At 35.2% G+C, this 14124-nt stretch overlaps 1 protein-coding gene across 3 annotated transcripts in view; it reads right to left on the bottom strand.

Moving 5' to 3' along the window:
• Positions 1-3318: 3318 nt before the first annotated feature.
• Positions 3319-14124, bottom strand: part of LOC117100626 — a 24573-nt gene continuing 13767 nt past the window's right edge. For 2 of the 3 annotated variants that reach the window (XM_033240425.1, XM_033240424.1), the window contains exons 6-12: positions 13966-14070; positions 11721-11873; positions 9053-9133; positions 8146-8308; positions 5933-5963; positions 4756-4894; positions 3319-3977 (exon numbers count right to left, since the gene is read on the bottom strand). In XM_033240425.1, the coding sequence (XP_033096316.1) occupies positions 3787-3977; positions 4756-4894; positions 5933-5963; positions 8146-8308; positions 9053-9133; positions 11721-11873; positions 13966-14070 (863 nt within the window). In that variant the 3' untranslated portion in view covers positions 3319-3786. The remainder of the gene's footprint in view (positions 3978-4755; positions 4895-5932; positions 5964-8145; positions 8309-9052; positions 9134-11720; positions 11874-13965; positions 14071-14124) is intronic. The other variant, XM_033240426.1, reaches the window with a different exon arrangement.

Below are 14124 nucleotides of genomic sequence, written 5' to 3'. Positions count from 1 at the left end.
ATTGGCCAATTTTTAACATGGTCGTTTTTCACAGATTCGGCCACATGGGCCTAATTGAGTATCATCCGATTTATCGTTGTTTAATCTTAAAACTATAGGCTTTAAGTGGCATTTATCAACCTACAGACGACAATCGTGATCTGTAGGTGTCATGGAATACGAAACATCTGTAAAATGGAGGGGTCAGAAAAATCGTCCAAAAAAAAGTATGGGCTATTATAGCTCATGGTTTTTGCTAAAATTGGCCTATTTTTAACATGGTCGTTTTTCACAGATTCGGCCACATGGGCCTAATTGAGTATCATCCGATTTATCGTTGTTTAATCTTAAAACTATAGGCTTTAAGTGGCATTTATCAACCTGCAGAGGACCCTCGTGATCTGTAGGGTGTCATTGAATACGAAACATCTGGAAAATGGAGGGGTCAGAAAAATCGTCCAAAAAAAAGTATGGGCTATAGCTCATGGTTTTTGCCAAAATTGGCCAATTTTTAACATGGTCGTTTTTCACAGATTCGGCCACATGGGCCTAATTTAGTATCATCCGATTTACCATTGTTTAATCTTAAAACTATAGGCTTTAAGTGGCATTTATCAACCTGCAGACGACAATCGTGATCTGTAGGTGTCATGGAATACGAAACATCTGAAAAATGGAGGGGTCAGAAAAATCGTCCAAAAAAAGTATGGGTTATAGCTCATGGTTTTTACCAAAATTGCCCAATTTTTTACAAGGTCGTTTTTCACAGATTCGGCCACATGGGCCTAATTGAGTATCATCCGATTTATTGTTGTTTAATCTTATAACTATAGGCTTTACGTGGCATTTATCAACCTGCAGAGGACCCTCGTGATCTGTAGGTGTCATGGAATACGAAACATCTGAAAAATGGAGGGGTCAGAAAAATCGTCCAAAAAAAAGTATGGGTTATAGCTCATGGTTTTTGCCAAAATTGGCCAATTTTTAACATGGTCGTTTTTCCAAGATTCGGCCACATGGGCCTAATTGAGTATCATTCGATTTATCATTATTTAAGCTTAAAACTAGGCTTTAAGTGGCATTTATCAACCTGCAGAATACTCAGATTGTGATCTGTAGGTGTCATTGAATGGGGGTGGATAATGGGAGGTGCGAAAACCCGAGTGGGGGGGGGGTGGTTTTGTAATTTTTTTCAAAATAAAAAACGGCGGAAAAATGAAAATTAGACTTAAGTTTTGAGAATAAGAGTGTCATTTCCGGCCTCGCTAGAGGTGCCATAAGCATAAATGTTTTTATCTCAGCCACAACCATGGTGGGGCTGAGGTAGTATAGACCCTCCGCCTCTGAAAGTCCCTCTCCGGGCCCCCTCTAACTCAAATTCCTGGATTTGCCACTGGAGAAGCAGACACACAAGACGAGTGGTCATTTTTTTTTACGGTAAACGAAGGGGGAGGGGGTCAGCCACCATATTATTCACCCCCTAGATCTACGACTGCGCATTGGTATCCTTGTTTTATATTAGTTCTATTAATCTGATTAATTACAGCGTTACAGGGAGTGAAGTTGTTTTATGAGAAGAAAATAATTAATAAGGATTAGGATTGGTTTGAAAGGCTTACCTTAGTCGATTTTTGTGTCTACTAATATGTAGAAAATATATTACATTTTTTCTATTGTACTATAATAGGGCCTAGGCCATTGAATTGTTTTCATTTTTTCCTGTGATTAAGACCAAATCCATACCGCTAAAATAAGGCTAACTAGGTCTATGTATTATTTCACTCTGTGTAGGCCCCATGAATTGATAATATTCCAGGGATCCTAATTTTTGGAAAGAAAAAAAAAACACAGGGACAACTTATTTTTCTTACACTAATTGAAATGTCAAGCCAAAATTGGTCCGGGCCAAAAAATGTCCGACAGACAAATTTTGGCCGCCAAAATCGGTCTGCCGGACAGATTTTGGCCGCCAAAATATACTATAGAAGATCTATGTTCATTCCTATAGATGAATAAATACAGTTCAAACTATTGAATGGCTTATATCACTTTTTCAAACTCTCTATACATTATTTTTTTCATTCTGAATTCTTGTCAATTCAAAAAAAAAATTATTAAAATAAATTTAAGTATCAATCAAATAATAAATCAATCATATCAAGCAAATAAAATAATTATAGTTTATTTGAAGACTCATTATTAATATAATGAATAAATTCATTGATAATGCAACCAAAACAATTCTGTGTATTGTATTGTAACAAGCAAGATTCTTAAAATAAAAGGCAATATAAAATGTATTGAGAACATAACATGAAATAATGTGTAGAACTGTTTTATCAATAATAAACCAAGCTATCACTCAAACATGATCCTATTAGGTCCATGGTTTAATCAACATGAATTCGTCAGGCAGTAAGTGTAAATCCATTGTGTTTCTTTTATTATCGATAAAACAGTTATACAGATATATAAGCAATCCAGGTGAAACTATTTAAATACAGTTTAATTTGCTGAATAATTTTCAAATTGATCTTATTTTACATGCCAAATTGATGTGTTTTCCATTAATTAATTAATGATCTACAAGTCGAGATTTTCAACTGTATTTATTAAATAATGTATGAAATAGGCCTAAAATTTGGTCTATACTGATCACTTGTCATATTTATGGTGAATGTAAATAATATAAACAAAGGAAGAGGCTGATCTTCAATTCAATTCAAAATAACATTTAGCTTCCTTTGTAGCATAAATAAACAAAATAATGTTCATTGCGATAAATATAAAGAAAACAGCATACAAAAGAAAGGAGGGAGACAGCTGATACGATAAGGAAATCTTGTGCTGGGCCAGGTTCGAACACCAGCAGGGGCATTTTATTACACAATTTCTTTATTCATTTATTTACAGGACTACATTCGTTGCTATCTATGCTACACGATGTATTATTATGTCCTTTATTCGAACACTGTATAAAAAAATTGTATGTACAGAATATTAATTACAATTATATAAAAATATAAAAATCATGAAATATTGCACAAAGGCAAGCATAAGTCATACAAGCTTGGAAAAGGTAAATTAATATTATTGGTTTGATAACCTCGTAATGGTGTCAGATGACAGGGGGTAAAGGCCTTCCCCATCCTTGCACCACTGCAGGGAAATAAGGATGTGTCCCAGGGGTGTTTGATGCAATTATGTTAAGCACATAGAGGCAGTTAATTGCAGTGTACTATATATTACACTACTGTATTTAACATGCATAAGTTTTCTATTTGTTTTGTAATACCTGTCTCTTATACACATCTAGATGTGTATAAGAGACAGATATAGATTAAAAGGCAAAATACTAATAAGCAACAATGCTGTTGGAAGCAATGGTTGGATCTCGGTAGAGATATAAATTTGGTAAGCAACATCTAAAAAGTAAACATAAGTAAACAGCCAGAAATAGAACCAGATCTTTCGGAAAACACTAGTCCTTCCTCAGTGGAATGTATATATATTTGTATGTTTTACTGTATTGTACTATCATAACACCTATACATAGGGTTGAAATGGTTATTATATCAGTGCATGAATGATGCCATATATTACTGTATTTACAAAACTATAGTAAAAATTCTATCCTGAAATATAAAAATAATATTGTTAGTTACACACTACCGAATAATGCATAGTTCAGATCAGTGTTGCCGCCAGAGGGGGGCATAGGAGGCCTTAACGGAGTAATGTTCCCCACCAAGGATTATATTCGAGGACTCTGATCAAGGTTCCACAAAAAAGCATTTTCTTTTCAGATTACTCATCAGCCAACATACTCAAAAGGTCTGGACGATTTGTTTCCTGAGCAATATTCTGCATTTCCCGTATACTGCATATCCTTGATGGGTTCCGCGTGCATTCCCAGTGATAAACCACCATTTCAGTCCAGGAAATATTATACCTTGGCGCAAGATTGTCCACAACTTCTATATCACTAACATCCAAACCTTTAACAAAAAAATTTGTTGAAAGTGCATAAACACTACACATTAGGATTATTACAAAAAAATAAAAAATAAACTAATACAACTAGACTTTTGAGAGTATAGAATTACAGTACAGTATAAAATTCCCACGCATCTTTTCCCTTCGAAATAAGAAATATTTAAAGAAAACAAAAAATGAATCTCAATCTTCACCGGGATTCAAACCCACGCCCTGTAGCTTACAAAGTGAACGTCATAACCAACTAAACCATGAATGCGTTGTTATTAGTTATGTGCAATAAACAAAGTCTGTTAAATTTTGTGCAAATTAATTTTATTGTTTATAAAACTAGATGCGAGTACATGTAATAGTAAAATTTGATAACATTGCATACACAAATCAACCTAATTATGGAAAAATTCACTCGACTTACAAAAAAAACAAAAAAAACAAAAAAACATGTGCATTATATATAAATCTTGCCCAGACTATAAATTTCATTTGACAAAATCATGTGACATGCCTAAATATGGTCATGATGACATCACATCATGACCAAATATAGGACTTTTGATAATGTGGGCCGTCTGGCAGTCTTTTGAACAGCCAACAATTATTTAGGAAGGCCACTTTAACCGTGACAGCATGAACAGCTTGGCCTACTCGGCTCATCCTAGCCTAGTTGGTCTTGGTCTACCAGCAAATTCTTTATGATCTTCAAATCTATCGAACGCTGCATTAAACTAAAGAGGGGCCCATACAAAGTTTTACAGTATTTGCTTTAACATCCAACCTTACCAATTGCGGCAGCTAAGTGTTTCCACCAGCCTGAAGCATCCATTATGGCGAATAACTGATGACGTTTACTTGGTTTAATATTCAAAGAGTCTCTGAAACAAACTTGTTTCCTTCGAATTGCCTCTATTGTGTCACCAAGCTGCAAAAGATATTTAATGTGTCATTCAAATTTGAATACTGTACATGATAAATATAAAATCTAAGAATAGCCAACATGATTAACATTTTTTGAAATCTTTGTCTTCAATTATTAAAACTATTGATTTGTTTGTGTGTTTTAGTAAAAATGTTGAATTTCACACAAAACATATAGATTTTATTATACATTTAAAAAAGGAAATAAAAATGTAAATAATTTCATTTCATTTATTCAACATTTATTTGACCATTTATAAACATGCATGGAAATTAAACAAATCAAAGTTACAATATAGATAGAACATTTTCAAAGGACAACATAGAAGCTCTTGTGAGTTCGTCACTGTCGCCTCTTCAATGACAGCAAAAACACCATTAAACATGAAAATGAACAGAAAATATACAATCCTTTGTATAAATAAGATAAACATAATGCTTCTTCTCTGAATATTTACAAATGTAATTCAATTCCATAACTCTAATTATTTGTATTATTAAAATGCTAGTCAATATTATTTATCATTATTATCAAGTTTTGTAGCCTTCATTAGTTTTAGTTTGCCTGGATCATTGGGTAGTCAATAAAGGTCAGTTTAAGTTTTGATTTGAATTGTTTTACTGTGTTTGCAGATGTTACACCTTTGAATTCAGAAACGAAAGTCCATAGCTTTGGACCGTATACTTCCATGAATTGTTGGCTTGATGCAAGCCTGGTAAATGGCTGTTAACCACAAACAAATGGACCATTCCACTAAGCTCCACCCCTAGGATATTTTTGCTAAGGTCCCACTAAACTGATTGGCCAGTTGTTAAGTTTGACTGACACTCCAGAAAAGTTCATTGTGTCCAAGTGACTAAAGAGGATGGTGGTCTCCATTGATATAAAGGCTAAGAACAAAATGTTGGTTGTGATTCAAAAAATGCTTGTTGTACATGGTACAGTACGTTTAACTACATTGTGTGGGGGAATGTGTTGCCATGCACGTTCAGCTTTAACAACCATATTCTTTATACAAATTAGTAACTGAACTCAACTCACCGTCACAGACTCGAAATGACGAAGGTCATCCCTAAAAAGAAAAAAAATACATATCACTATCTATTAAATCTAAAAGCCTGCCCTCAATGTGTTGGTGGGCAAGTACCCAACTCACTCACACATATTCTTTTCTTGTAAAGCCTTAACGAACATTAAGTGTTCAGTTCAGTTTATTTTACATCATCAAAATACTTTACAAAAGAGATAAAATTTGCACAAGGCAGGACAAAAATATAACAACAAAAGATGATGCAAGGATGGCCCATTAGCGCACCCACAACCACGATTTCAGAAAAAAATTAAAGTGTTTCTTTATTTTTATTACACCTACCACTGCCTTGAAATATCCAAAATAAGATGTATATTTCTTACTAATTACATAAATTTAAAGCATTTATCCTATTATTAAGCTGTTTACATTCACCAATAAAATTTTATGTTTAATTCGTCTGGATGTTTTTCGCAAAACCATTTGCTCAATAAGAAAACAAAATTAAATTTTTATTCTTTTTCCACCCTCCTCTAACAATAAGTTCACGAAACAAAATATAAAAAAGTCTTGCCTGAAGGTGGTAAAAATTCTAATAACTAAAAAAACTTCAAAATACAAACAAAAAGTATAAAAAAAAACAGGATTAAAAAGAGGGAACAAGAATAGTGTGAAGAAGTAATATTAGACAATATTAGAAATGAATATGTGTGAGTAATCTGGACTAAATTACTGGGAAATAATAATAATAATAATAATAATAATGTAGATTTGGATAGCGCCAGCATCAAACATGATGCGCATGGGGCTTGATATGTAGACTAGGACTAGATGTTACACTTTTAAATAACTTTTTTTCCTCCCCTGAGGGTCACTTCATGTCCTCAGCAGCCCTAAAATGAGCGCACTTTCATCTGTCCACGACAGGGGCCGAGTGGACCAATACACCGTGGTAACCCCCTACTCGTCTGAAAGATGTACTGGGTTCTTTAAAGTGCACATGAACATTTGTGTACACTGGGCCTACGGTTTATAGTCCATATTTGAGAAGACTTGTTCCGTGCCAGAACTACAGTATAAGAGCGAGCCAACCGCAAACCTGCGTCGATATTGTTAGATAAAGGTTACGATGCCCCCGTCTTAATTGCTCGGCCATTTGACTCTATTCGAAAAGTCGGCTCGGTGCAGCTATTTCTACTCAGGTTTTGAACCCCATCTATGTTGTTGTTAAGCGCCTCAAGGTTGTGACAACGTGAGGAGCTATATAAATCCAGAATTATTATTTATTACACTGACCATTCTCGGCTGGCCATGCTCACGCTATGTTTAGGCGCAAGTATTTTATAGCTTATAAATTAATTCAATATTGTGGTTGCCCCTTGTCAATACTGATGGTAATATCAGGAATGATATACCAGGATTGAAAAAAAAAAATAATATATTGAGACACAAATTCTCATTGGATGACACAATGGAGGAAAACGTAACGGAACAAAGTGTATACCACTGATTGATTTAATGACAATCAGGACTACAGCAGTATGAAGCATTAACAAAATCATTATATATCGGTGCACTCACTATTCAAATAGTTGCTAGCGGTAGCAATTCTATTCAAGGTGCACACCATAAATGCTCGAATAAGCACTGCAGCACTTACAACATTTTTTTTCAAAAGCGGCGCTTATTCGAGTGGCACTTATTCGAGAACGGCGCTTATAAACAGATATTGCCGTGGCACTTTCCATTCCCGCTCACATGTTACCTATCTCATGTATTCCAGTAGTTCGGTAATCCTATCATAGGTCCCACATCAACGTAAATGAATGTTTGTAAAAAAAATGCTTGTGTCTTCATTGTGTTATTTATTTATTTTAACACTGTATTTAAAACCCTGTTTCTCAAAGTGTTTCACTGCACACAAGGTAATTATATTCTATATTAAGTGCCACGGTGCATATTCGAGAGCAACACTTGGCTAAAAAAATTCAGGTTTGTGCGGCGCTTATTCGAGAACGGTGCATATTCGAGAGCTCCGCTTATTCAAGCATTTACGGTACAACAGATTGTTTTAATGACAATCCGCTCAGTATTGCCTCAAAACTTACACAGAGCGGAGATGGATTTGCCGCCAACAGCCGTACAACCTTTGTACTGTGCAGTTTTTGCGTGGTTCTATTACGTAATTAAGTAATTTATGTTTGACCTACAATTTAAATCTCACCTGATTGGCAGAGGAGGTGGACGTTCCACAATTAAACTACCATTTTGATAGCGTTTAGAATCATTTTCCAAATTTCCATATTCCCTTGTTAACTCTTCTACACAAGCTGTTGATTTGCTTTCAGAACCTTCGAAATGACAATTAGTTATGTATCCACTTCCACCTGAGCAAGATAACATAATTTTATATCATTCATTCATTAATTCTCAAAGTACATTTATTCAAAAACAAAAATTGATAAAAAGTACGAAAAATTGGCGCACATAGTTTTGTTTGGTTTTGCAGTTAAAAAACTTAATTACAATATAATACAAGAAACTAAATAAAAAAAATGTATAGTTCATGAGACAATCAGAAAAAAACAAATACACTAAACATATAAAATTATTATTTAATATATCAATAAACTATATTTTTAAAAACAAACTTTTAATTACAGATTGGTTATGTAATTCACATGAAAAATGCCTGAATGGATGGTGTTTTCCCCCATATAAATAATTTCATGTCAAATTACCCAAAAATTTACCGCAATCTCTTGGATTTTGCTCAAATTTTAGTATGTGGTTGGGACCCATGAGAAATGAACAATTTTTGCTCTAGGCCTCTTTATTAGTAAAAAACGTGCTAACAAAGTTTGAACTAATTAGTGGTACCTTGCACAGTTAAATGATCGCATCTCAGCAGGTATAGCTCCTTTTGAACAAATTCCAAGAGGTAAATTCTTGGTTGATTTGACATATCATGGCCTCCAACCTCTAGGGTAGTTGCGCAAAAATGCCTCAACCAGGGCCTCAGGCCTCTTTGTTAACACCAACAAAATATCTTAAGAAATCTTTATGGACAAATGCTAGGTAAGTATACAATGACATAAAGTTGGGTAAGGATTCGTTCATATTCTTCTTACCATAAATTAGATCAGGTCCTGGGTTACGATCTGGAGAAGTAGGTGGAGATGGCTTCTTTGCCCTTAAATCCCGTTCTTTCCCTGTCAACATTCAAGAAATAACAGTCATGATTGATTAATTGATTGAGCGATTTAACTGACTGGTTGGTTGATTGACACTTTTCAAAATCAAAATAAAGAATTCAAAATAAAATCAACACTAAACATATGATGTACAAAAAGATTAATTGACTGACTGACAGTGACTGATGATCCGTTCAGACTGCAGTGCCACCGACAATCAATAGCTGGTATCACATTGTCTAGAACTAGCAGGGAGCAGTGTTAGATCGTCCCATGATGCAGTAAGCGCCCAGCTTAACATACCATAGAGGTATAAAATTTTAAAACCTCTATGAATGGACTGATTGATTTATTGAGTAATCGATTCATTAATTTGAGACTGATGGATTGACTAATTGAATGACCAAGTAATTGATTTATTGATTGATTGAAAATTGATATATACACACACACACACACACATGTGAACAGTTAGCAGGATCCAGATAAATAACATATGCGCTCACTTTTGCGTTCATACAAGAAAATCCCTGATCCAGATATCAAGAAGATGATGATGGGATCACTGCTAATAGGAAACTGGAAATGTGTACGGGATGATTGGTTAATGATTGAAACAGTCTCAACTTTCTAACCAATGGGGCTTGATAACAGTTAGTGTATCCAGATCCTGGAAATGGTTAGCGATAACCGATTGGATGTTCTCACACTGGTGCTAACGGTTAGCTCCCAATCCGGATACTAGGGTTCCAGTGTGAACCCAATCTTACTGATACAGACAGGTAAGTTGACTATATTAAATGAGTGATGTGTGACTGATTAATTTATTGAAGAATTGATTTAAGTGATATTGCAGATGGACAGACTGACTGTTCAATCGATTGATTAAGTAACTCTTGGATTTATTGATTGGAGAATTGGTCGAGTGACTGGTAGACTGACTAACTGATTGACTGACTCATTGGCAGACAGACAGACAGACAGACAGACAGACAGACAGACCAATACTGAGTAGTTAACTATCTGGATTGAAATACTTATTACTCACTTAATAACTACTAACTAAGGTTGTGTTTACGAACTTTCAATGAAACCGGATAAGTAAAAAAATGACATAATGCCCAGAGGGTAGGTTATTAGATTGCTCGTTTACGAACCCCAAGTTATTCGGATACGGACAGTAAGGTATAGGCCTTTCATGTATTAAAACAAAACAAACACTTCACCGCTTAGCCTTCCTCTAGCCCAACAAGGCAATTCAACAACGAATTACCTCGCCTTGCCTACGCTTGTACTCCAACAAATTCTAAAAAACCCAGGCCTTAGAAACTAGAGCCTAGCCAACTGGGAAAATTACAAAAAAAAAAAAATACAAAAAAAAAACAAAGGAAAAAAATAGCCCACGGACTTACTACTACGTGTACTATTAGTTCCACTGATGTTCAGAGCCGCCAACGACGTGTCAACAGTGTGTGGTGGACAAGAAATGGGTCTATCGCCAAAAATTTCATTCATCATCGCAAAATACGGCCATTCTGTTGGGGTGTGGGAGGGGGGGGTTCCTGACTTCCTGTTGGGGTCCTTTTCCTGGGTGTATTTTTTTGCGCAGGTTCTTGCATTTGGTATTCTATCTGTGCGTGCGTAAAGTTATAACCCATTTCCCGCATCTTCTGTGCGATTTCTTTATAAACGGCGTTGTTCCATCGGGTTCCATCAAAACCATCTTGTATGGATGTCATTCCCCATATGCTAATTAACGTTTCGGTTGCTTTGTCAGTCTACCCACTCTGTTCAGCTGTAGCCATTGTATATAGGGGTATATCATTGTAAAAATAAACTTAATATTTCGGCTTAAACATTGGATAATATAATTTATAAAGTGAGGACTACTTTAGCGATGTCTCTGGACGAAGGCATGGATGAAAAGAAATTGCGGACTCAAGGCTTAATCTGAATAGATTTCTCATAAAAGTAAGGTCAGATGACACCATGCTGTGGGCTATTGCGCCCGAGGCAGCCTCCAACCCTCCAAACTTACCTGGAAAGGATAAGCCCCCGGAAAGTCCAGATGTTTTAGTAATTATAGCTAGATGAGGAACGATTAATTATCACCTCAGGCTTGAGTTATCCGGTTTTCGAAAGTTCGTAAACGGGCCCTAATTGATTGGCAGACTGAATAAATGAGTAGTTAACTATTTACTGATTGAAAAATTTATTAAGTGATTAATTGACAAGTTGATAGAGTGATTAGCAGACTGTGTTTAATTTACTGATTGGAAATTGATTAAGTGATTAATTGACAAGTTGATAGAATGATTAGCAGACTGGCTAATTGTGTAGATTGATTGTGGAAATTGATTAAGTGATTAATTGGACATTGTATGTCGTTGTGGACGGACGAAAGTGCGCCTCTTGGCAGCTGATCAGACATGATGTGACCTTTGGGGGAGAAAAAAGTTGTAGAATAAGTGGTCCACACCTGTGCGCATTTCAGCCTATAGTTGCAAGTCACATGCTATTTCCTACCGTCACCTTTATTTCTTTGGTGGCTCTTCAGCAATACCAGGTGAAATCTCGGAGACAACACTCTAAGACGGGATCTTACCTCTGACTAAATCTGGTACCCGGGGACCCGGCCTCACTGGTTCCGTGAAATGTGAACGTGGTTCCTCATGCTTTTTGGTCATAATTTGTGTAACACTACTTCTCTGGTGTGGTGAATGGGTGGTGTTTTCTTCCGTTGTCAATTTTTCTTCCACTAAATAAGAAATACAAGAATAAAAATCATTGATAATCTTATAGAAAATATTCTTCATTAGACCTTACTTTATGAAATTGATTTGACTTAGCAAAAACAAGCTATGAACATGGTAACAATCAACTATTACAACAAATAAAAGAGATTCCCGCTGCTCAGAGAACTCCACTGCTCTGAGGATAAGAGACTAATTAAAAAGTCTGGCATATCTAGGATTCTTGAAAAAGGGAAGCTGATGGGAGGGAGGGACACAAAGATGAAGTGGGGGAAAGCTTGATGACCAGGTTGGGGCTTACATAATAAGGTGACTTGTGGTAATTTTTAATTAACTATTTAAGCATGCTTTTTTCTTGTTTGAACATTTTTAATGGGGGAAATGCGAGTGAGAAGGTGACTGGGGGTGAGACTAGGAAACACATTTTTTTGGGGGGCATGCATACAGTTATTATTATTTATAATTATTAAATGTTTACCAAATACCTATTATGATAGTAATTGTATTGATAATTAATATGAGTGATTCACTTATATTAATTAATAATTATAAATACATAAACCATAATTTATTATTTGTCCTCTTTATGACAAAAGGGAAACTTTTGAACAGGAAATTCTTGACAAGTAAAGCAAGTGTGGATACAAAAAAAGGTAATATTTAAATCGTTAGTATGGCAAGTGCCATTGTATGGCTGAAAAGCATGGAGGAAGTAAACGGGATAAATGCATTTGAAATGTGGTGGTGGTGGAGGAAAATGTAAAAGTACAATACACCGAACATACATTAGGAGAAATTAAGACATTTTGATCCAGTTAGGAGAAGAAAACACAAATAATGAAACAAACACCAAAATAGCAAAAGAGATAGATGGAAAAAGGAGGATTATTGAAAAATGTCATTGAGGGAAGATACAGTATGATGGCAGACCAGGTTGAAGAAGGAAAAGAATAAAATAAAACAAGGCTAACGATTGGAAATAATTACTATGAATTAAAGGAAAGAGCACTTAATAGGGAAGAACGGAAGGAGATGATTGTCAAAGACTTGCCAACTTGCAGATGACAAAATAAATTGTTTGTTTGCCCTTCTTTTTTTAAAAATGATAAATAGGGGCGGGTGGAAAAAGTTTTTTTTTTATTTATTTATTTTTTTTAAATACTTATCAGATGGAATAAAAATAACCCACAGAGGCCTAGAATGGAAATATCTTACATCAGACAACACATTTAGACTAATTTGTAGAGCATCTGGCAAAAAATAAAGATAAATTCACTCATATTTTTTTTAATTTGTTAAGAAAAAAGCTAAAAAAAAAAACTTTTTAAAAGTTTTTTTTTTTCCCGCCCTATTTTAGAGTTAAGGGCGGACGGGGAGGGCAAACAAATAATTTTTTTGGCCTAATACATGACTGTTATAAACTAATTAAATCTCAAAATAGGGAAAATAAAAACAAAATATGACATGTGTAGGTGGATATATATTTCAAAGGTCTGTACTGTAACCGCAACAAATAAGCGCTATAGAAGTACCACGTAACAAGCGTTTTGTTCACTGGCAAATTAGCAGTGCATGGTAACAGAGCCGCAGATTTATCTTTGGTGGAAGCTACCAGAGCTCAGCATACTAACGCTGAGGTACCCGCCACAACTGGGGCAAAAAAAAAAGGTTTGCGCCTCCAACCACGAAAATTGTCTCTATAAAATGAATCAGCACAAAATGTTTAATCTGTACACTATATAGAGCTCAAAAGATTATTTTGAAAATTTTTTTCTCCAAAAATGTGTCCAGGACATTCATGATGCCTCCAAATACCAGTTGTGCAGTCTCACACCATTTCCAGGCCTGGTATCTGCATGTACTGATGACGATGCTATCTCAAAATTGGGGGTGTTCACATTTCTCCTTTCCTTTGCTCAAAAGATTATTTTGAAAATTTTTTTCTCCAAAAATGTGTCCAGGACATTAAAGTTTATTTTCATCCATTAAAGTTTATTTTCTTTGTGGCTAAACAGAACCTTGAGATGGATTATATTGTGGTGGACGGCACTATAAACACACAGCATTGCATGCCTACTTAATTGTTAATTTGCTTACCTTTTGCCTCACCTTCTCTGTGCGCCATTTCCTTTTTGGCTTTGCCTATTGCTTCCTTTATCTGAATCATATCTGTTGATTTCTGAGTCTTTATTTGGAAAAACCCTGTGAATGAGATGGCATTAATTTCAGCATTTGAAAATAATAAATTATATTATA

Source organism: Anneissia japonica, unplaced genomic scaffold, assembly GCF_011630105.1.
Source record: "Anneissia japonica isolate Jap-2015-1 unplaced genomic scaffold, ASM1163010v1 scaffold287584_len476085_cov161, whole genome shotgun sequence".
NCBI classification, from domain to species: domain Eukaryota; kingdom Metazoa; phylum Echinodermata; class Crinoidea; order Comatulida; family Comatulidae; genus Anneissia; species Anneissia japonica.
The sequence above is the reverse complement of the archived record's forward strand: the minus strand, read 5'-3'. Positions and strand labels throughout refer to the sequence as shown.